Source organism: Austrofundulus limnaeus, unplaced genomic scaffold (assembly GCF_001266775.1).
Source record: "Austrofundulus limnaeus strain Quisiro unplaced genomic scaffold, Austrofundulus_limnaeus-1.0 Scaffold55, whole genome shotgun sequence".
NCBI lineage: Eukaryota > Metazoa > Chordata > Actinopteri > Cyprinodontiformes > Rivulidae > Austrofundulus > Austrofundulus limnaeus.
In genome coordinates, this window is record NW_013952457.1 from 1,694,420 (window position 1) to 1,718,476 (window position 24,057).

At 38.3% G+C, this 24,057-nt stretch overlaps 1 protein-coding gene across 1 annotated transcript in view; it reads right to left on the reverse strand.

Annotated features, from left to right (window-relative positions):
* Positions 1-620: 620 nt before the first annotated feature.
* Positions 621-24,057, reverse strand: part of LOC106518058 (inositol 1,4,5-trisphosphate receptor type 1) — an 83,663-nt gene continuing 60,226 nt past the window's right edge. Inside the window, exons 52-61 of the mRNA XM_014009152.1 lie at positions 22,340-22,462; positions 17,606-17,781; positions 16,258-16,422; positions 13,949-14,138; positions 13,762-13,845; positions 10,822-10,964; positions 9,584-9,749; positions 4,459-4,619; positions 3,620-3,781; positions 621-2,233 (exon numbers count right to left, since the gene is read on the reverse strand). Coding sequence (XP_013864606.1) covers positions 2,147-2,233; positions 3,620-3,781; positions 4,459-4,619; positions 9,584-9,749; positions 10,822-10,964; positions 13,762-13,845; positions 13,949-14,138; positions 16,258-16,422; positions 17,606-17,781; positions 22,340-22,462 — 1,457 coding nt within the window. The 3' untranslated portion in view covers positions 621-2,146. The remainder of the gene's footprint in view (positions 2,234-3,619; positions 3,782-4,458; positions 4,620-9,583; positions 9,750-10,821; positions 10,965-13,761; positions 13,846-13,948; positions 14,139-16,257; positions 16,423-17,605; positions 17,782-22,339; positions 22,463-24,057) is intronic.

The following is a 24,057-nucleotide window of genomic DNA, read 5'->3' on the forward strand; positions in this document are numbered from 1 at the left end:
TCTGATTAATCAGACGTGCAAGTTTTCCCAGCATAGATCATTTAGAGTGTTTCTAAAAAATATGTCTTTCTGCATGAATACATAATTTTTTGAAGGATGATAGTGTTTTAAGAGACACTAGCGTACTGAGAGTAAAATCAGTATGAGGCAGGGCAGGCCGGAGGACTCGTTAATTACAAAATCATCCTTGCATTTGACAGGTGCCAGCAGCTCAGTTATAATAAAATATTCAATAGTCAAAACATGTGCAGTACTATCAAACTGAATCAGATTTAAACAGTGGGTAGAAAAACTAGTTTTTAACCAAAGATAAACTAAAATGTTTATTCTTTACAGAATGTTAAGGTAATTGTTAAAATGTATAATAAAAAGCAGTTTCATGAGTTAAATATTTATTTGTGGGATAAAGGGACAAATATTGGACTAATTTCAAACAAGTAAAAAATAAATTCCTCTAACCTCTACTATATTAGGTAGTACCTGAGATAGTCCCTAAAAAGGTAACTATACAAATAAAAAATATTGTGTACGTGATCTTATGCTGATTAAAACATGTATTTMTTTTACTGCATGTTTTAAATAAGTGTGCCTTCTTCAGAGCTACAAACAGGAATGAATAATTCACAGATTGCAGTTGTTTATTAAACCCTTTGAATCATCAGTGAATTTAGCCTGCTTGAGAAGAAAGCTGATGGTCATTTAAAATAACTTACATTTTTATGCTAAACTCTGAAGTATCAAAATAAACTTCATGGTTGCGACTCTGGGGAAAACACCAGGCCTTCCTTTCCTTTAGTGTGACATTTGGTTCGGTTCTCCTCTTCTCAGCTGATGCAAATATGGTTTTTACCCAACAGATTATTTTTCACACTTATTTATTTAAATAATTTCAAGAATGGAATGTACAATCCAGACACAACCCTTCAATTATTTGAACAGTTTAGTTTGGTCAAGCAGCACACCAAGTGACATCTGTAAAAACCTTTTTTTAACCCTCCTCAGTCAGAACTCTGACATTCTTTTAGTGATGTGTTACAAAGTGGACAACAAAAACGTTTAGTGCTACAAAAAGTATCAGTGCAGAGGACTAAACTGATGTAAGTGTACGTTACTCTGTGTAGACTGAAGTGGAATAAAATCAAAGTCTGCATAACATTTTGCTCAAGATCRTTGTTTAGACACACATTTCCGCTGGAACTCCAAAAAACAAGCRTAATAAAAACAAGAACCCTTAACCTTTTTGTATATTAAAGCTAAAACATTTGCTGTGTTTCTCCAGTAAGTTCGTTCTATCCATTTGTCATTTGGAAAAGGTTCTCAGAGGTCAGGGTTATTTATCTTAACTAAAAGCTTCAACGTAGCTTCAAATCTGTCTTACCTCTTTTTTTTTATCTTAACTGACCTAGAGCAAACAAGACCTCAGTTTAAGATAGTCAGGAATTCTAAAAGTGAAAACACGCCTTCAAAAAAAAAAAACAATATGGGTTTTAAAACATAACTAAGCCACATTATGGAAATAATTAAAAACAATTGGGAAATTATGAATACCATTTAACCCTGKTGTGTTCTTATATTTTGATTAGAAAACACAATTTCCAATAAAAAATCAAATATAAAACAAAAATAGTGACTTCTTCTTCGACATTGCATATGCTCTTGCATCCCATTGCTGTCAGATGAAAACAGAATTTTAAATAATGAGTTGTACAGGTGGAACAAAGCTGTWATGTGACCTGAGTTTTGCTGGTGAAACGTTGAGGATTAAAACCTCATCACAAGGACACTTAGTGGGAAAACTCCTTCAGGAACACTGACTAAACTTTGGCTGTAAAAGAGGTGTAACCCAGAAGACAGTCGGAGACGTGAACTTTAAATCTGCGTTCATCGTCTTGACTTACAGGACTCGACTTCTGACGTCCTGAGGCACTTTGTGCACACTTAACCCCCACAGACACCCCCACGCTGTGGAGCGTACAATTTTCCCTTCACACAGACTCTCAAAACATACCTGCTGATTAAAAGAAATCTAGCAGTGTCTGCTGAAGAATGATGTCAGGCGTTAGTCTGAATACATTTGGGCGCTTTTTCGTATTCTTTAATGGAGTGTGGGTCTGTCAGACACACTCAGGGACTGATGAAATTGGCCTCACGCAGGTTGCTGGGGATTAATATTCAAGTGTGGGGGGTGACCCAGAAGTCCAATTCGTTGTTTCTGCTTCCTCTGCTCCGTCATCTGCACAGAGAAACAAACAGAACAGCACAAAGATGACATTTGCGTCAGAAGCACTTCTGTAATSTGACATTATGAATTCACTAGAAAGATGTTTTGAAATTGTGTGAAAGTTTGAGAAACCTGTCTTCATTGGGTTGCTTCATGATCTCTAAAACATGGGATTAAGACGTTGAAAAGATGGTAGTGAAGTAAATTAACAGATTATATGAGTGACCCAGGTCACATATGTTCTCTCTCTTTTGACAGAAGTTTCAGTCTGGCAATTTATGCAAATGTTACTTTGAAACTTTTACATTGCTGGAAATTTGACATTAAATGTTTTTTGATAGAAAAATTGTGATATTCCTGCAGGGAGTTCCCCCAGGCTGCAGCAAAAATGCTACAGAAGATATCTGCACTGTCAACCAGCTGTAGCATTTTATGGAAATAACCGTGATGTGAGATTCACTGTGATGTAAACCTTTATAGTGTTTGCAATGAACCRATATGAAAGTTTTAAAACTGAAGTGACAACAGCAGTTCACATTGTTCTGACTTCCCTCAAACTAAGGTTTGCTCATCAATCCAGTAAGAATTAAACATTATTTCTCCAAATCGAGGTTGCTCAAAGAGCTACGTAGAACAGTTGAAAAACCTGAATATTCATGACCTTCCATAAAACCCYACTTTGAAAGATCAGAACTAAGACGCAATCAATTGTCGAGATGCCTAAACTACATAGTTAGGGTTAGGAAAAAATCTATACTTAACACAAAATGTATTTTTTGTGTTTGGTAGATTATTTCTTTGTTGTAGTAATTTCTCTTGGTAATAAATCTCATCAGGCACCTGRTTGACAGCACCTGGAGGAACCAGAAKCTCAAASCAAGAGTCAACAGCAAAAAGCTRTTYGGCAGAGAAGATTTGGCAAATTTTTCATGTGCGCMACATACTCAGCTCTACTTTTCATCCCAYAWWTGCATGTTCCTTACAAATGTGACACCATTTAAAAAAAGAAACTAACAGCTTTCCAATGGGATAAGACTTATTACCAAGAAGCACTGTTACAACAAAAAAAATCATTTATTAAACACAAATTGGGCATGTGTATTTATTGTATTCAAGCTTTTGTGATGTATGTTTTGTAGCTAGTTTATAAACAATGCAAATGCACTAACAATTTTTTAAAATAAAATATCACGAGGGATTGAAAAACATTGTGTGATTACAATACGTAGTTCTGCTGGGAAGTGTTGGGTCCTGAAATTGATTTAGGTTTTGTTTTACATGTGCCGCCTGCCAACAATGGCAATATCCCTACCAAATGGGAACCAAAAGACGGAACCCAAAGGAAATGTCAATCCGATGGTTGTTCTGAGTGAATCTGTTACATGATACAACACGTACTTGCTCCTTCAGCTCAGTCAGCTGTCCAGACAAGTTGGCCACCAGCCTCATGGTTGACTCCAGCTTCTCCTGCAGGCTCCTGATTTCATTCTGCTCGCCCTCGGCATCGCTGCTCACCAGTGACATGGCACGCATCCGAGGAAACCAGTCCAGGTTGTGCTCCTGTGGTTGACCAAACATATCACCACATAAGGTAGACCGAAATTATGGTAGCCAAACTGAACTTGCGTTCTCGCTAGACTTGTTGTTTAATGGAAGTGTTTAATTTGCATCAAACTTAAAGTGTGATTGAAAAGAGTCCATGATCAATCACATGGTTAAACCCTGGATCATGTATTGTGTTCATTATCAATAACCTCCTCCATGTTGGTGCCAGTTGGTTTGTGTTATTAAATAGGCATAAACAGCATATCTGTCAGTGGAGATTAAARAAAAAAAAGAGGAAGTATACTGGTGTATGTGGGTGTGTGACAAGTCGGTGTGTTAGTGTGATTCAGTGCCATAAACTGAGTAAAAACTGCTTAAGGACAACTCCCAGACACGTGACACATCCAATCATGCCCAAAAAATTATTTTGTATTTGGGAGTGCAGTGACAGTCAGAGAAACGCCCAKTTCTACTGAAAATGTTTAAAATTATAAAATGATGAGATAAAACATGACATTGTGGAAAAACTCCTTTAGCTAATGTCGCATATAATTATTGAAAAAAAAAATCAATCTTGCTGCACCTCCGTGACCTCATGTGACATGTAGTTTTCAAAATGTTACTGTATTCTGAACACATTTGCAACAAACAAAGACGGGGCTAGGTTTTACACTGCCTATGCTTTCATTTACCTTGATCATCTCAGCCACGTAGCTCTCAGGACCTGTGTATTCTGTCGAGTCTTTGACTTTTACCAGAACTATGAAGTACAGATAGTGCCACATATTATGCTCCTCCTTGATGTGCTCTTCAAAAGTCACCGTCTTGTTGTCAAACTTGTCACGCTCCAGGCCTGCGACACAGTAATAACAAYGTTTGTAGAATGAACATGGTGTACTTAGGAAAAAAAAACAGAAGATGTTGGTGCTAGCTTCTTTTTTAAAATGCATATTCTATATCTACAATGAGCTGACATTAATGTTATTGTGACCATTCCTTAGACATCTCTTAAAGCTCTGAGTGCACTTTATTTTTCTGTGTCAACATCTTCTAACCCAGACTGCCTCCATGATGTCGGGATCAGGACTTGGTGGGGGCCAGGCCATCTGTTGCAGGACTTCGTGTTCTTCCCATGGCTGCGATGGTTATTTATGACTCGAGTCCTTGTCCTGTCATGTCATTGTTATTTAGGACTGAAATGACGCGCCTGTGACAGTCTTATATGACCTATTACATGATGGGTGGGGATACACACACACTCGATTTGTTTAAGAACTTTAACCCTCCAATGAACAATCATGGTTGTGCWAGTATTAACATTCTGCAGTACCAGTAACTACCATAGTTAAATGTTAAGTTCATGCATACGTTGAAATTAATTAATTGCTACAGTAACAAAACTAAGTGTTTCTCACAACTTTAGGAACGCTTTGATGTCAACTTGGGCCTGCAGACTGATCTGCATGAATTACTACTGGTGTAAATGCAACTTAGTTGCCCTCAGAACTAATTTTAATGATACCAGCTTTTTTAAAAATTTTGCTTCTGTCAAACTTTAATAAAACCATCAGTGGATCCAATTGAGGAAGACTTTGGTTTGCTAATTCATGGGGGTTTAGGCTTGCAGGCACAACTGGGCACAACACTACCAGTAGTTTCAGCAGTATTCTCATCTGACTTGCTCAGGTCAAACATAAAAAAATATTTATGCCATTCAGAAATGCTTCGTCTTGGCAACAATAAAATGAAACTGCAGACAAATCTAGAAGTTCCAAATGTTTTTTTTAAATGCAGCGTTTATGACTGACACACAAACACACACATAAAAAAACAAAACAGATATAAGGATAAAACATGCCACGCCCTCGTAYAAATACCAAACATAAGAAAAAACAAAGCCGTTGAAGACAGCTCTGTAAACAACCTCAGATTATTTCTGGCTGGATTGAAGAGCTAATGGCTTGTACTTTTTTTTACAAGACCACAGCAATGTACTTTGGTCTTGATTGAACTAGCCATTAGCTCATCAATTATGTTGGAATTAAAGTTTATTTGTCCAAATGAAGGGTGTTAAAAAAGCTATCTACAACAGGTAATATGTTCTTTTTTATTTTCAAACCTTTCCACAGGGTTCCACTTCCATAGCTGTATCTCTTTGAGAATACCAASGATTGACCAACCAAAACAGTTCTCATAAATGGGAGTTTGACTACGTTATTCTTAGTAACATGACTATGAGTTGATTTGGGATTGGGAAACGGTTTCAAAATGATTACTGCTTATTTTCCATTGAAGATGGAAGGGAGCCTGATGTGTTGGAGCAGAATAAAACCAGCAGCAGATAAAAATCAGCCAAGTGTATGATGAACATGACATAAATCAATCCCAGACTTCAGCCTCCATGAGATCTACAAACCAACAAACACCCCAAGAGACCAACTCAAGCAGGGGGGMATCAGGACACTATTCATGCAGAGACTGACTCCTAATCTCCGCATTTCCTGTTTTCTTGTGGTCCTTCTGGAAACCATAGAGACAGCAGCTCCCCCTGTGGCCTGGCYTTATTTAACATGAGTGAGTCAGCGCTGACGGCTGGCTGTTTCACACAATACTGTTCCCTTTCCATATGCTTACCACTTGTCCTGACTGCCTGTCTCAACATATGTGTGCTAACACAYGTCCTCAGGGTGCCACATGTAGTGCTGTTTCTCACACAAACACACTGTAAATGTATTTATCAGTGATGCACCTAGAAATCTGCCTGTGATCTGCACCAGCTGATTTGCAGCCTAACCAGTAAAACATGTTCGTAAAATGTGGAGAAGTTGTGACAAGAAACCAGCGTTTTTCYACAGAGGAATATTTTCTGCTGCTGGGCATGTGAGCTGACACTTGATTTATTAGCATTATTAATGCTAATAAAAGATGTTGGACAATGAAAACATCAGTGCACTGCAACTGTTTCTTTAGCTTTATTAACACAAATACCTTTTTTTAACCATGGATCKGCTGTTGTTCAGCTGCTCCGTTCTCACACCTGCTCTTAATATGTTTAATTATTTATTGTTAACAGCCAAGGAGTGTTCACAAAAGAAAATCAGATACATTGTAATACATTTTTCTGTTTGGTTTTATTAGAACAAATATCCTCTGTCTGATAATCTGGAAAATATCATTTGTAAATTTATTGCAAACTAACAAAATGTTTTTAATTGAATCAGAGATGAAGAAAAATATGCATCACTTATGACCTGTCCAGGGTGTATTCTGCCTCTCGCACAATGAACACTGGATATAGGTACCAGTTCACTATGACCCTGCACAGAAATGCGRATAAAGAAAATTGATGGATTTCTACTTTGATTTTGTTAATTAAAAATTCTTTGATAAAAAATAGTTTAAGAAAAATCAGTATCAGCAAGTCAGTGCTGTACGGCCCACAAAACTGGAACCATTATCTCTATTATTTATATAAATACAAATGTTTTTTACGTATTCGCGTTATTATAAAAACAGGTACAGTTTGGGTAATGAGCAGAGTTACACAAAACATATGGTAGGGAAATGAACTGCGTGCATGCGAGTGTGTCGGAGACAATGAGTGTGTGCCTGTGAGGCAGACATGAATTATAGAGGCTGAGCAGAGCAGTGGCAGGAAGCTCTCATGACTCAGCCTTCGTTGGAACGACAGCAAAATTAAAAGAAAGGGGAGAGAGAAATGAGGGGGAACTTCAGCAAACTGTATACACCTTAACAAATGTACTTACCAGAAACCTCAAATGCAACAGAAAATTGGGTGTTCTGTCTGGAATTTGGGAATAAAAGGCTTCGAATGGATTGTTGAAGACGCAGTGTGCTTTAAGTTCAGAATAATGTTGCCACAAAAAACAGGAAACATGGCATAGAGCATGGGTATAAAGCTTACAGGAGGGATTCAAACTAAATGCTAAGACCAATGTTTTCTCCCTTTGCCCATCTAATTCTTTATAATGAGTCAAATATTAGTTCTTTATAATGAGTCAAATATGTAGCATAGTTTATTCATCAGCCTTGCCTGCTAATTAGAAGGATATATAAGAATGTTTTGCTGTAGTTGAGCTACTAGGTTCTGTAACATCTGCACCACAACCTCAAGCACAGAATYTACCATTATTTTTGTATGATCCAATATATGTTTCTCTTAAAACTGAACTCAATAACAGCACTAAAAGAAGAACAAATAACCGTTACCGATTGTTATACAAATTTCTGACACTTCTRACAATAGCTATGTTTACATGCACAAAATTTTTTGATTGGATTGAAATGTTTTCGGATTAAATAATCCGAATGTACTGTTTACATGGACACAATCCGATCATGACAAGTGTTTACATGAACCAGACTTTTACTCAGAATAAAAGTCTGGACATGCGCAGTGYTGTAAACTTTCAGCTCTACTTCCGTGTTACAACYGTAAAYAAAGCTCCTCTGTGCRCTCAKGACGGACCCGTGTCAGMTTTTAATTAYGGTAGAGACGTCGTTACTCCTTGGTTGAGCTGCAGATGAYGCAATACGTGTTTTTTATTTTTATTTTTTGCTAAGCAACGTCTGCTGTTTGTCTCCTTTTTTATCTGTTGAGAGCGTGKAGGAAAAGTTCTGCRCGGCGCAGCGCAGCTGGAAACTACAGCGCTGGTGCCCCGCCTCCTCTAAAGAGCAGAAAGTCAGAAGACCTGCGCACTCAAGTCAGTTTTCCACAATCAGAAGATGATCCGATTAAGTGTTTACATGCACGTCATTCCGATTATCAATCGGCATAAACCACCCCTCTCATTCGGATTAAAAATTCCTTCAGATCAAGCTCAATCGGATCAGAATAATCCGAATCGGGTGTTTACATGATGCATTTTTATTCAGAACGGCTGTTTAATCCGATTACTTATGTCCATGTAAATGTAGCTAATGTTTGCAATATATGGTGCAATATTAGGCCTGTTAMRAYAACACATTTTGCTGGATRATAAATTGGCTCAGAAATTATTGCGATTAATAAAAATAATGTTTGGAGACCATTTTAAAACTAATGACCCCCCACATTTATGAAAGTTTATAAAATTGACTCCATCTTCGGCCATTTGTCTGTAGTTGGCTSGTGGAGGCAAGAAACCCAGAAATTCTTCTATAAAATTTGATCTATAAAATTTACATCTGTAAAAACCAGTTACGATCTGACCTGGACCTGGGAGACTGGGAAAACAACAAACAGGTACTGAAGCTGTAAAACCACTTTCCACTTCCTCTATCCAAGCCAGCTCAATTTATCTTGTGTGTGTTCCTCTGGCTTCATAAAATAATTGAGGTCACCCCCTCACTGCTTATGAAATGAAATTTCTGAAATTTACATAGTGTTAAAAAAAAACAACTCTCAGTGAACCAAAGGTTCGGCGTGGTGCCCTGAGGCATCGCCAGCTGAAAGAAGGTATCAGAAAACCAAAGACGCTTCTCTAGCTAAATGCCTGTTCCTGGGGCTYGCATGYTACAGAGGTTAGAGACCATGTGCCTGAAAAATCCAATGAGGGAGACACGAAGAAAACAGCACAAGCAGGCAAATTATTCTGATTTATTGTTTATCACGACAGGCCTACGCAATATAAGCAAACTGAATTGAATTCTAATAATAATTTAATTATATTTCATTGAGAGTTCAGAAAATTTTACCAGCTTGTGAAGAAGATCACAAAATAGTACATTWGAAGGAAGTAAATATGTTTTTGTAGACCTCCAATAAATGTTTGAACCTTTGTAAGTTTCTTTAGTAGACAAGCTGAGGACACTCACCACAAATGAAGCAAGTCGTTTTCAAAACTTCTTCTTTCTTTTGTTTTTCACTTCTCAAGTCAGCAAAGGTGTCAATAATTACACCAAAAATGAGGTTGAGGACGATGATAATGACCATGAAAAAGAACAGCAGGTCATAAATCACTCTGGCTGCAAACAGTGGCTCCTAAATAAACGAAACAAAACAAGGTTTTACAAASTGTGCATCGTAAAAAATGGATAAGTTCTATTCAGATATTTGATCCAAAAGGCAGGCGTTTGCATGCTAGGGATGATTTCATGAGTATAAAATGAGGTTAATCTTGAGCCTTTCTGGATGTTAATGGAAACAAGGCCACAGGTACCAGATGCTGAAGTAACAGAGACGACAGAAAGTCAACACGATGCAGCCGGTCTTGGTCAGGTCAGCATAATCCATTGATCAAATCAGGAACCTATTTCACATTTCTATTGCTCGCCCTGAAGCAGATACTTTTTGTCCATGTGTGTGTTTATCTGTTTTAAAAATATCTCCTAAACCACAGGATGGATTTTGATGGAATTTGCAGAAAGTGGTTTGATGAACGTCTACGTATGACTAACTTTTAGAGAAAAATGTAAATGACTTCAAAAGTTCAAGAGTAAAGACCTGGTTTAAAATAACTGCCACAGCCAGCTGAATTTAAAAAAAGAAGCGTCGGTTTTACAGATATTGATCTAAAATTTGGTGTGGTGGTAGCTGAGAGTCATGCCCAACACATTTTAAAGCTACGAGATTGCACAAGATCTTTGTTTAAAGTTACTTTCATCAACTCTTTCTTTCAAGGAAGGAATGCTTTGCCTTTAAAAAAGTTCTCAGAAATAATGAGTGGTCTTTACTGTGGGTGTAAGAGTTAAAAACCTCCCTGTTTTATGACCAGCTTATGAAAACCACGTAGTGTAGTATCCACTTCTTCATAACAAACTACTTCATTTCTTCAGAAACCTGAGTCCTCAGATCCAAGCAGTAAAGTGCTGCGCCCACAGACATTCACATCCTCTTTTTGACATCACTTTCAGTTGAGCCTGAATTCAGTTGAACTCTTATTTTAGCAGCTGGAAAGGAAATGTTGCGAAAGCTCCTTGTTTTTAAAATCAAAACAAGTTCAGCGCACAATGAGCTCACATGCAACTCACATGACCTGTGCTGCAGCCAGACACACACACGCACACACACACACACACTTGTAGCCTGAAGCCTAATCATACCAGGCACGCACCTCCTTTGAAGGTTTACGGAGAACATCCCCCACACCTCCTCCACTCCTCAAACCGTGACTCAACACGGTAACAATACACATCAGGAGAGAGTCACATGTCCGCTCCTTGTCGCTGTCCTCCTCCTCCTCGCCATCCTCGTTTTCTGATTAAATGGAAAGCACCAGAAGTTTTAGCCTCAACATGAAGAAACTGTTTTGTAACTACAATAACAGAAACTTTTCAATAAATCAACACACACTGTTGGGTTCATAYTGAACTGGTTAAACCAGACAACCAGGAACTGAAAGATTGCCCTGAGCCAAAACAAACTGCAGCTGAAAGTATTTAATCAATTTGAAAACACCTCATTAGCAATGTGCAAATATTTCAACTGTACAAACATCTAAAACATTTGCATAATCTATCAATCCAAAATAATTATAGGTTTGAACAGCTTCCTTTCTTTTATGAGTGAAGGGTTTTAATTTAGTTTTCATGTGAGTGTCTGTCTAWACTTTAATTCCTTTAACTAAAATAGTAAAATCTGTGTAAACAGCTGCTGTAAACTTTGATTTAATTTGATTTAAATGTAATTTTTTATTTTATATGGATAAAAAAATCATTATGATGCTACAGTAGGAAACATTCATGTTTTTATACCACACTCATTGTTTTTGTGTGATATGAAAATGCACTGATGATAAAATGTTGCTCGTCGTACTTATATTTAGCATTATTAACAAATAAAATGAAAGCGGCACATTTCAAAATACCTTCAGATTTTCAGTAACTACTAAGTTGTGACAAAGTAGTATAAACGTTTCCTTTAAGTTTAAAGTACAATTTACTTTTATTTCCGAACAAACATCCTTGACTTATTTACATAACTTAGTATCAGCTATGTTTACACGTTTTGGCGCTCTGTGTGACGCCTCTTAGTCAAAGCAGAAGTATTTTTCTACAGCTGGAATGCAAAAAATCTAGATGGAAAAATATACAATGAGCTGAGTCTGGGACAACTTAACACCTCTGTTCTGACTTGAACACATTGTAACGCTGACAGAAGTGTATACATTTTTAGATCTTGGTTCAATGTTGAGTTACAGTCGTGGGGAAAAAGGAAGTCCACCCACTTGAATAATTTGGTCTTCTAAAGGTCTTGGAGTTCTAAAGTTTTTCTAATCTAACCTCAAGTATTTTAACACAGATTCCACACTGCCATTATTTAATAAACAAGAAACAAAGCCAAAATGAAAAGCTGCTTAGAAATGTAAAAGTAATAACTTCATTTGTCCCTCACATAATTGAGGGTGAATTTTGGCTCACTCTCTTTTTACAACATTGCTTCACTTCATTGAGGTTTGTGGTCCTCGGTTTCTGCACAACTCTCAGGTCCCACCAGTCCATTTCTATCAAGTTGAGGTCTGAACTTGACTGCACCCATGCAACATCTTGATTCTTTTCTTTTTTCAGCCACTCTGTAGATTTGTTACTGTGTTTGGGATCATGGTCCTGTTTCCAATCCAGCTGTCAGATGGCCCCACATTTGACTCCTGAATATTGTTGTACACAAATGAGCTCAACTGACTCAATGACTCCAAGTTATTCAGGCCCTGTAGCTGTAAAACAAGCCTAAATCATCAACCCTCCACCTCTGTGTTTGACCGCTGATTTGAGCGACATACTTTGGTTTTCTTCAAACATGTCATTCTGCATTATAGGTAAATGTCTCTACTTTGGTCTTATTTGTGTAAAGAAATGTTGTGCTGCTATATTCTCTTCAGACAAAAAAAACCTTTTCTTTTGGTAACTCTTCCCAACAAGCCAAACCTGTTCAGTCTTCTAATTGTTCTGTCATAATCTTTAACCTGCTAACTGAGTCCTGTCGTGTCTGAGGAGGAGGAGGAGGTTTTGGTAATATGTAAATTTTTTAAACACTGCGGTTTGGCTTTCGTGTAGATTTAGGTCATACACACCTGGGAAGATTGGCAAGTGTCCTAAAAGTTTTTTTCACTTGTGAATAATCATTTCACTGTAGAATGAAGAACTCCAAATTATTTGGAAAATACCTTTAAGCTTTCCCAGACTGATGGGTGTGAACAGTTACTCATTAAGGTCATTGCTCGTGTTTGTCCTGCTCACCTTTGTGTTYGCACTCATTACATCTTTTCCATTTTGTGTTTTTGTACAGTGTACTTGGTTAGGTTTGAACCAGGTTAAAACCAGGTCATTTTCATTACATCCTGATATATAAACTCAGGTGGGGGGCTTTCTGCTCCCCTTGCAACTGTAAAACTTTTCTTTTTACTGAGAAACAAAAAAAGGAAAAGAAAAAACACAGATACAAGCCTATTTGCATGTAATATCATTACATACTAACATTTTATCTTTAAATAGTTTGTGGGAAATAGTATTTGCTGATTTATGAGCCCAAACAGCCTGACTGGTGGGAAGTTCCAAGGAATTTAACTTTTTTTCAAGATGTGGCAGTAAATCCATGTCACATGCAGGTTAAAGAGGTCACACGTGAGTTACTCGGGTCAAACTGCAGTCATCTGACACTTGCAGGCATTTTAGTGTGAACTGGTGTTAAAATGCAAAACAAAACGAAACAGAGCTCTGTTTTGGTAAAACAAAAAGAATCACAATGTTGCTTTCATTCTCTGTAATGTGAGAGATCGCTTCTCCAATTGATGACTGCAACTTCTCTGCTACCTTCCTCTTATTCAGTTCTACGTGTTTTTAATTTTTCCATCGGCCTCCCCGTTTCTGTAGCAAATAATTTAATTGCTCGGTTAGAAAACAAGACACATTAAAAACCTTGAATATTAGTCTAAACATGCTCTTAACAGTTTCTAAACACTTGTGTAATTTAGAGTAGGACATTTTCTCAAACGCATTGACTATTTGAATTCTTTATAAACCAACAGATACCCCTCTGTGGGGTCTTAAACAATTACCTTCCAGCAGAACACTGGAGCTGCAGTTTTCATTGTGACACATTCTTGTAGTAAAAAACTCTCCAGCCATGGTGTCTCCATTTTCTTTAAAAATAAGAACGAACACATTAGTCTTCTTGTTGTTTTCACAGGCAGCTCTCGTTAATGTTGGAGCAAACAGCTGAGAAGGACAGCTGTGTGTCCTCACTTAGTGTGGCGTTTGGTATCCGGTCCACCTCTAGKATGAAGTCGTCTTTAAAGAAGATGTAGCCGACAATAGAGAACAGGTAGACCAAAATGAGAGCGAGCACAGCCGTCAGGACAATGGAGCGGCCATTTCGAGTCACGCTCTTGATTACGTTCAGCAGCGTCTCCTCTCGGTAAACCAAGTCAAACAGCTGTCGAAACACGACACACATTACGAAGGTTCAGAAACAAAMAAAAAAAAAAAAACAACACAAGCTTTGAAAATAGTATGCATTGTGTATCTCTGGTCTTTAGTTAAAGGGGCAATATCATGTCAAATCAACTTTTTTGAGTTTCATATCATGTTATAATGTTTTACTCTCATAAAAACATGCCCAAAGCCTTGCTTTGACTCATTCATGCATGTTTGAGAAACCCTGCAGCATTTTTAGGAAGCCACGCTGAGGAGCAAAACGACAGGTGGGGACCAGAAGCGCCCCTGGGACGTGTCTTTAAGCCGAACTTCCTCATCACGGAGCACACACCCCGTCCATGACTCCTGCAGGCTCTTGGCAGTAACAGAGCAAAGTGAAAGTGAAACTTAAACTGTCTGCTGCTCTCAACACTACTACTCACTCTGTGAAGCTCTTTTCAGATGCAAAATACCTTTGAGAAAATGTATTTTCAGATGCCAAGTAAACTGCATATTAATGCACGCGCAACCCCCCCCACACACACACACACACACACCCCGAAATGGGACGGGACCGAAGCAGAAGGTGGTTCTAAAAGAGACAGAGGCCAATTTCAGGGTGTTTAGAAGAGGAAGTGATGAGAGGATAAGTTTATTTTCTATTTAAACATAAAAACAGCATTTTAATAACAACTAAAGGTGACAAATATACTTCATTATGGTATAGTATTTAAATATATGCCTGAGAAACACATAATATTGCCCCTTTAATAAAACAGACACAACAAAATATGGGTTTTGATTTAACATAATGTGGTTTGATGCAATAAAACAGGACGAGGCAAATGAACGATCCTCGACAAGTCAATGAGACTAATCTTTTATAAGCACAATGAAAGAAGGACTTCTCACAAACATAATCTATTACACTTTCATAGCAACTGGCTCATAATTAACAAAACAATGAGGCGTAGTGTAAAATAAAGTGCCAGGCAACAGATGTGTTTCACACTCTTTGTGTGACTCCAAAAACTACGTATAATTGATCCATATTATAGATAATTATTACCTGCTGTTAATGATAGTGATCATGTAGTTGTCTCTGTTTGCCTGTCTGTTAGCAAAATATTTCACAAATAACAACTAAAAATATTTTAAAATAACTTTCAGAAAGAATGATTGAATGTATAATATTAACTGATCAACATATAGACTCCAACACAAAATGGCTGGCACAGTTAATTCACCATAATTTAGTCATTTTCACAGATAATGAGCTCAAATTTTGTGTGGTTAGTTAAGACACATCTCCAACCCAAAATGTAAGTGCTAACTGATTACAAAAAAACAAAAACTTCATTTAAAACTCTGGCACGTAATATGCATTATTTCAAAGMACTGTCATTACAAATGGGATAAATTGTGTCAGAACACCTTGTAGCAAATCTACATAGTGAAAACTCAAAACCACGTTGCTCAGTCTATTTCTGACCCACTTGTATTAACCATCCCTGACTGACTATGGTTTTTCTTTAGGAATAATAGGTAATCTGCATGATTGGAGTTAATCAAACTGCTGTGTTAGTGAAAAACAAACACCAGTACACAGCAGATATGACACCAGAAGAATAGTACACACAAAAATAAACACAGATTCAACTTATCATTCCCTTGAAACTTGTAAAAACAAACCCATTTGCAGAGTCTTCATCTAATGARATAATGGGTCTGATAGTATCAGAACAAAGAGTAAACAAATGATGTAATCTCAATTTTAATTACTAAACTGCATCCAATAATGGCTGCTCTACTGATGCGTTCAAATTGTCCACGCTTGTGTTCATTAATCGGTACAAACCAGTTAATCTTCACATCCCTAATAAAAAAACTGTTCAGTTTGATTTGTTTGCTAAATGTTCCTCTTCCTGCTCGCAGCACCTAACACTTCAAAAAGAACAACAACAACTACATTTTATCACCAAATAAGTCAAAGTTTGGCTTCTTGGACTCAGAATCAGATTCCTAAAAGAGATTTTACACAACTTTGATTCACATGTCATCACTTAAAAAAAAGAAAAAAAAGAGGTGTTGGATATATAAAATAGGATAAATGTGCATGTGCAGACAACATGTCTCACCAACAGACTGTAGAAAAACACGTGGACAAACACCCCCAGGCAGCAGATGATCAGGTAGAAGAGGTGATAGAGGAACTCAAAGTCCATCACCATAGCTTTATATCCTCGCGTGAAGGTCCCCCGATTTCCAACAAAACTTATTAAGAAGATGATCTTATTGCAAACCTGGAAAACAAAAGGACGAGTCTTCAGTGATTAAAATGTAATGAAGGTTAATGAGTCCATAATTATGCTAATAATTTCTTGGAACAAAAAACGCTAATATGGGTGGGGCAAATGTTCAGCTAAATGAGGTCATGGATTTATTCACATTCGTGAACTACCTGCAACGTAACTTCCTTCAAATAAGAAACCTGGTTTTCTGTACAAGGTAAGGGATTAACAAAACTGACATCTAAACATGTTTTAGTTGTTTTACAGCTGAACTATTGCCCATTTTAATAACTAACACATTTTGTAAGTGATGAAACAAACTAAAAAAGGCAAAAACAGATCAAGGGGGAAATCTGACCAGGTGCCTATAAATTAGATTTTACAGTAACTAGGTTACTGCAGCATATGGTAGCATCTTCTCTGGTTTCTTTCYTTGACCCAGTTTATCTCAATAACCTGCTTTCGTCCACAAATGTAAACAAAGAGACTTAAGGGGAGACGGGACCATGTATATTTTATGTTGTTGTGTGTTAGTGTGGGTGAGTAGAAAAGAAAAGGAAAAAAATCTCTGGCGAGCTAAGGGGCGGTGTCGCTCTCTTTAGGGTCCAGTGACGCACTTCACACTCCATCTTACAGCCAGCCTGTGCCAGGGAGCGCTGCAGGGCACAGAGGGCAACACCACAGGCAGGCGTGGCAGCGGCACACTAAGTGGGCACGAGTGTGTGAGGGGAAAGGAGAAGTGGAACTGGCCGGGGGGAGGTTTCTCGCTACTTGAAAGTGCACAAACTTATGCCTGTGATAGCATTTCTCTAGGGAAAATTACCACTGAACCACATAAAGTATTTTCTCACACACAGTTTGGAGAAGGAAGATTTCAACGGTTTCTACAAAAACAAAACAAAAAAAAATCAGTAACTGTAAATTTGTCCTAGTGAGAATCTTTGATCAGGTTTTAAGTCTAAGAAAGTTCTAAAACTTTTATCCCATTATGTGAAGGTAACGCAAGTTTCAGCAGGGCCAAAACTAATGAGGATTGCTGCCATCTTCAAACAACCCCAATCTCAAAAAATAGAAGATCTGAACTATTATTATTGCTGTGTGTAATTCTGGTAAGATGACCCTTTTGAACGAATGAATGATACTTTATTGATCTCATAAAGGGAAATTACTTTATTTTGGGGGTGAAATCACTCACATTGAAAGCACCCAGAAGGAAGAGTGTGGGCTCCAGGCCCACAGAGAAGATGAGGCGAAGAATCGTAACAATGACCAGGGCTTGGATACCCAGTGGTTGGGGCATGAGCACAACAATGACCAGCGTTGCAAAGACTCCCACCCATAGCAGAGCAGACACGTGGGGCTCCAGCATTCCTGCAGAAAATAAATGCAAATGACAGAAAAAAGGGCAAGGCATGGTCAAGCTATATGAAACACCTGCCAAAACTACCACTGGTCTTTGAAGAGTTAAAATCATTGGGCCAGTATGAAATATACAAGTGTTGTTTGTAAAAGTATGTTGATTATGAGATTTTAACAGGCTTCTAACAACTTCCCCATCAGAAAGAATTTGAAGTCAAAGCGTGTAACTTACATAACTTAAAGAAGTGTATGACACAGTTTTGCTGGGAGCGAGTGCGTACGTGTGCACTCCGTACTTCAGCAAGAGCCACACTAATGCCCCCCTTGATCCCTAGGTAAATCCAGGATTAGAGCTCGAGTCATGGGTTTCATTTAACAACATGTCACTCAAGCTAAAATCTTCATCTAGGTTTGATCAGCCTGAAAACAAGGACACAACCTGCTGCTTTCTGCTTGTACCAGCTCCATGAGCACATGGTCACAATCAATCATTAAATGAGAAAAACAATCAAAGCAGGTGAGAACGGCCAGGAGAAAAAGCAAAAGGACGTAACAGAGAAGGGGTGCCCCTCTTGTTTTGCTCCCTCCATTTTTATTTGTTTTATTTTGCCCTGCTGTCTTTCTCAAGTTTTCTCTACTTTCTTGTGGAGATCACATGACGAGTGCCACTTGCATAACAGCCTCTAAAAATACCTCAGCTGAAAAATTCATGAGGAGGGAGCAGCTCCTGTGATGTCGGAGACTGAAAGGAGCACGCTTGCTCGCAAACTCTTTTACTCGCACTTCAGGTTAATTGTGTGACGCTGTTGAGCAAACAATCAGAGAAACATGCCGAGTCGGAGTGTGTGCGCGTGCTGGGAGTGTGTGTCATGCTAAACCAAAAGCAGCTCGTCAAAAGGCAGTCAGTCATGCATCCAGCCAGAACACACTGACCTACATCTCCTGCTCTTATAACCTTTATTCTAAAGCCCCAAGCAGATGAGGGAGAGGAGATCACAGGCTGTGTGTGTGTGTGTGTGTGTGTGTGTGTGTGTGTGTGTGTGTGTGTGTGTGACAATAAAAAAACTGTTTCAGTTTGACTTTTANGTGTGTGTGTGTGTGTGTGTGTGTGTGTGTGTGTGTGTGTGTGTGTGTGCTTAATGGGTGAGAAAGAGAAAAGACACAGTTCAGAAGCCATAAAGTGCCTGTTGCAGCAGGTCAAAGGTATGCTGGAATCTCGTGATGTCCTGCAGACACAACAAGTTTCTGAGTAGACAGATGATCTTGTTTACATGTTTGTGTTTTTTGAGAGACTGAAAACATTAGCTGTTATCATTTTACACTGCAACTTTTTGTGATTTAGCATTTCTTAGAACGCATTGCAAAAAGGTAACAAAAAAAGTCGAATTTAAAAATGATTAAAATAAAAGTATAAAGTAAAAAGCAGAACGTAAGTACAAAGTAGATGTTTCACATGGCTTTCAGTCCACAGAGAGGACTTGTTTTTTGCTTTTCTTGTAGTGTTTAGTTTGTACCCAGCTTGCAAGCATTATGAGTGAGCTGCATGGACTTTGTTTCCTGTGTTTGGTGTGTTTTTGTGGCATTGTTACATTACCACATACAGGCGTGGTGTAGTTACCTACAGCTACAGCGTTTTAGGTAGTTTTGGGCATTTTCGTATGGAAGAAAATGTTTCTGGAAATGCTGCTATGCTTACGAGGACGACAACAACTGAATGATTCAGAAAAAACAAGGTTTTTATGTGAACAAGACCTCAGTAAGGCACTGAGTTAACAAGTCTAACAACCTTGATGACAGAAGCTGGATATGAGTCTGGTTTCATGATCTGTGTTTATTTTCCTTAGTTTTCTAGTGTTTCTGTGTTCCCCTGTGTATCTCTCCCCTGCTGTCATTCCTCTAGCCCCGCCCTTGCTCACCTGTTTCCTCTTGTGTCTAATCCAGGTGTTTCTTGTCCTTAATTAGTTTGTCTTCATATTCTGTGTCCTGTCTTCATTGTGTTTGTCTGTTCATTGTGCTGGTTCCCCAGTCAGTTTGGTTGTCTCTGTGTTTTTCGTGTTTGCTCCCTGAGATCTCCTTGTGAGTACTTTGAGCTGCCTCGTCAGCCTTTTTGTTTGTTTAATAAAGCCTTTTTGTTGCTTTTTGGATTTCTGTCTGCGCCCTGGGTCATTCTGCACACAACCTTACACCTGGGTGTTTTTGGCCTTGATGCTCTGCATCTTCAAGTTTGCAAATTGCAACCATTCCTATTGTATTGTATTGTATTGTATCGTATCATATTATACTGTAATATTACATACTTTTGGCACAATTTACTCTTTGCATGTATGTGAATTTAATAAATATAAGATAATCACAAAAGGAAAATGTGAAGTGGTTTGGCACATTTAAAATGATAAATTTGAGTAACTTTCTAAGGGTCAGATTTATAAAAGATTGCGTGGAAACCATACTAAAAGTGAACGTACGGCCAAAAGGTGGAAATGGCATACGCCAAAAAAAAAATTCAGATTTATAAAACCGTGCATACGCATGTTTCTGTGCACCTTTCATTTATAAATCACAGCCGCACCTCATTTTGCGCACGAGGTCCCGCCTCAGGTTCTACCTTCTTTACGCCCACACTCAACCATAAACAGTCAATGCAAAGTACCTCATGAATGTTAAGATGTATTTAAATCAGTCAGCTGATCAATGTCAACAAAAGTGATTGGTTCAGACACGCACTTTGTGCGTCTGGAGGATGACAGGTGCTGACAGCTGCTCACGTGAACAGAATGTCTGTAATTTACACAGACTTTCTCTCATTTTGCTTTAGAGTAATCTAACGATTTTTAGAATAAAAAAAGCTCAGCTTCAAATTAATTTTCCCTCAGAGCCTGCAGGACGATAAAAATAAAAATAAAATTAAATGTCAGATAAAATTAGAAATAAGTACACCGCTCTTCTCCCCGTCCTGTCCCCTCCTGCCTGCTCTGTTATCTGTGGCAGACCACCCCCCCACCCCCCGCGACAAACACGGACTTTAAAACGTGAAGGTTTATAACATTCACACTGGCGAGGGTGGGTGCGCCCTGCGCGTGTATCCAGTGCGTGACTTTTGCTGTCGTGGTGTTGAAATGTCTCTTGTCGGGGAGGGGTCTGTTGGTCAGGGAGGGGTCTGTTGGTCAGGGAGGAGGGGTCTGTTGGTCAGGGAGGGGTCTGTGGGTCAGGGAGGGGTCTGTGAGTCAGGGTCGTCTGAGGAGGAAGGAGATGAATGGAGTTGCGCATGGGAACTTTTATTTAAGATTTAAGTTTTTTTTTATTTCAAAGGTCCTTATGGCTCAGCAGCAGAAGCATAAATATTACTGTTAAGAAAGCTGAATAAATCAATAATCTACGTCTGATTACGAAGGTAAATTAAATATCTGACAGTGATCATTACACAGTGTGGCTCTAATTCCTCACTTCACCATCTGTGTCAGAGTTTCCCGTCTCCAAAATGAGCATACACATGGGTCAGAGCTGGCGTGAGGCACCGCACATTTCACGTCAAGTTTGGATTTTATAAATCACAACCTTGGCGTAAAAAAGTGGCGTACGCAAGTTTCTGGGCTCATATTGTGTGTACGCCAGTTTTATAAATCCGACCCCAGATCACTTGTGAAATATGTAAATGTTTACATTTAATTGTAAGTTGACTATTTAAACGTAACATTGTGTTAACATTAAATATAATCAATATTTTACTTTGAGGTTGCCAGGAGTAAAGAATTACTCGCATCTACAACATAAGTCAGGTTGGGTTTTGTTTACAGCAAATAAAGCAGCACTGCTAGGTTTTTTTCTCCATAAAGCCAGAAGGCAAATATGAGCTGAAGCAATGAACACTGTGGACGTGCCTTAAGCCAAGATAGGGGTCTTCTCAAGTCCTGCTCCTAATCCTGATCCTGATCAGGTGATTAGAAGTCAGTGGATCAGAACATTGTGAAACGGTCGCAAAATGAGATCAGTAGGTCAATGCAGACTTGCAGTGGAAGGTTCGAGAGTCATCTGTATGGCAACTCAGAAACTTCTTTCACCAGCGGCTGACATGTATGTTCGAAAACATTTGTCTCAACTTGTGTCTCTGACTCAAATCTTGAACCTAACTGCTACTGTCGTTTCGCCACATAACCATTTTAACATAAAACACATTTGACATTCACGTCATTCCATACGCGGCATGCTTGCACCTCTTAGAAAATGTAAAAAAGAAAAATAAAAAAAAGATAACCCAGACATTCATATCATTAAGTCCCCATCCTTCCTGTTTTGTTCTGCTCATTGCTTAGCCACTTTCTGAACCTGGTTCTTTTTTAAATGACTGCATAATCAGCCTTTTACCTTTGGAGGTGGGCCATGAATACATAAACTAATTCAAACATTACAAGTTTACCCTCCTGAAAACAAAACTTCCTTTTTTTCCAAAGCTTACACTGTTCAGTAACATACTTTCTAATTCATACATGATTTCTTTGCAACTGAACATATCACACTGATATCAGAAGTCTGTTTATGTTTCCTCAGTTAAGACTGCAATATTGTGACTGACCTCCATACACCCCCTCCAGGGGGTAGAAGAAACAGACCAGCAGGTTCATGAGCAAAGCCAGTTTAAAGGAGACGTTGCTCCACACGGACATGTTTCTGGARCACCAATACAGAACATGCTGGGCTGCAGACAAAACAAGAAGGAAAACAACAGTATTTATTATTTTTTTTTGTGTGTGGGGGTTTTATTATGAAGAAAAAAGGAGTCCAAAAATAATTTTTAAAAATGCGTTTAGTTAACCAAATATTTACTGCAGTAGTTTTAAAAAGAAAATATCTTTAAAAAGAAAAGGATTGGAGGAAACAAAACAACAAAAAATATTTTAAAAGAACTAAAAGAAGTGTTTTAAAATGACGAGTTTCAACCACTTTTACAAACACGTTTTTCTGACCTTTTCTTTCAGCCTTACTTTTCAGAGACTACTTTGTGAAGTCAGGTTTTATAGGAAAAGAGAAACAGCTGAAGGGACTTTTCTCTGCCCATTTCCCCTCTAAGTGAGAGACTAAATAAGGTTTTGAGTGGGTACGAAGTCTAGTACGTGGATTAAAGTGTCACTAAGAGTGGGTGTGGGTCTGCGTCTGTGTGCTTGAGCACGCACACTCTCACTTGTGATTCATAAGGTTACTGTACAAGTGTTTCACTGCTTGAAGGATGTGGAAAGCCCCTGTCTGCTTTAACACCGTGGAAACATGCACATGTAACACGAGCACATACAAGACGGTGCAGTTGCCCCTGCAGTACCGGTGCTTATGCACAGCTGTCTATTCATTTTCCACACACACACACTTATCCTGCTCAGGATCACCTCCCAGCATGCATCTGGTAAGAGATGCTGTGCACCTGGGCAATATGATAGTTTAACCTCAATTCTGAAAAAGTTGATTTGTTGTGTAAAATGTAAATGAAAACAATACAATTATTTGTAAAGAATAATCAGCTGAAGGAGAATTTTGCAACAAATTAGTTTTATTGGCAACAGATTAAAAAGTGCATTTTAAAAAGGCTGAATCTCTCAGAAGTAAAGATGATCAGAGGTTCATCAGTCTGCAAAACCTGCAACAATTTTCAGAATAACCTTCATTAAGTCAGGACTGCTGAGTCGCTCGAACCACATTCACACTTCATGTCGTGATGCTCAGTTCCGATTTTTTTCTCAGATCTGATGTTTTTGTGTAGAAGTTCACATTATAAATGAATAAATGAAATGTGACCTCTATCTGACTCCAGTGTGAACAGTCTACAGCCTTGAAGCAACCCACATGTTTTAGTGTTTGACCTCGCCGCTTCCCTCCTACTCTGGGGCAGAACTGAAAGTAGAGAAACAAACTAAAGGATAGATCCTATCACGCTAGTGTCAACGATTTAGRTCAAAAAATCGTATTCTCACTAACTGTATTGTGACATTTAGGCTGTCACAAAAATGAAAGATACTTGATGAATATGGACCAAATTTTTTTTTACAAAATTGGATTTGGGTCTTAAAGCGGCAATATTATGTGTTTCTCAGGCATATATTTAAATACTATACCATAATAAAGTATCTATGTCACCTTTAGCTGTTATTAAAATGCTGTTTTTATGTTTAAATAGAAAATAAACTTATCTTCTCATTACTTCATCTTCTAAACTCCTTGAAATTGGCCTCTGTCTCTTTAAGAACCTCCTTCCGCTTTGCCCACTTCAGTGCGGGGGTGGGCTGCCATGATGCAGTTTACTTG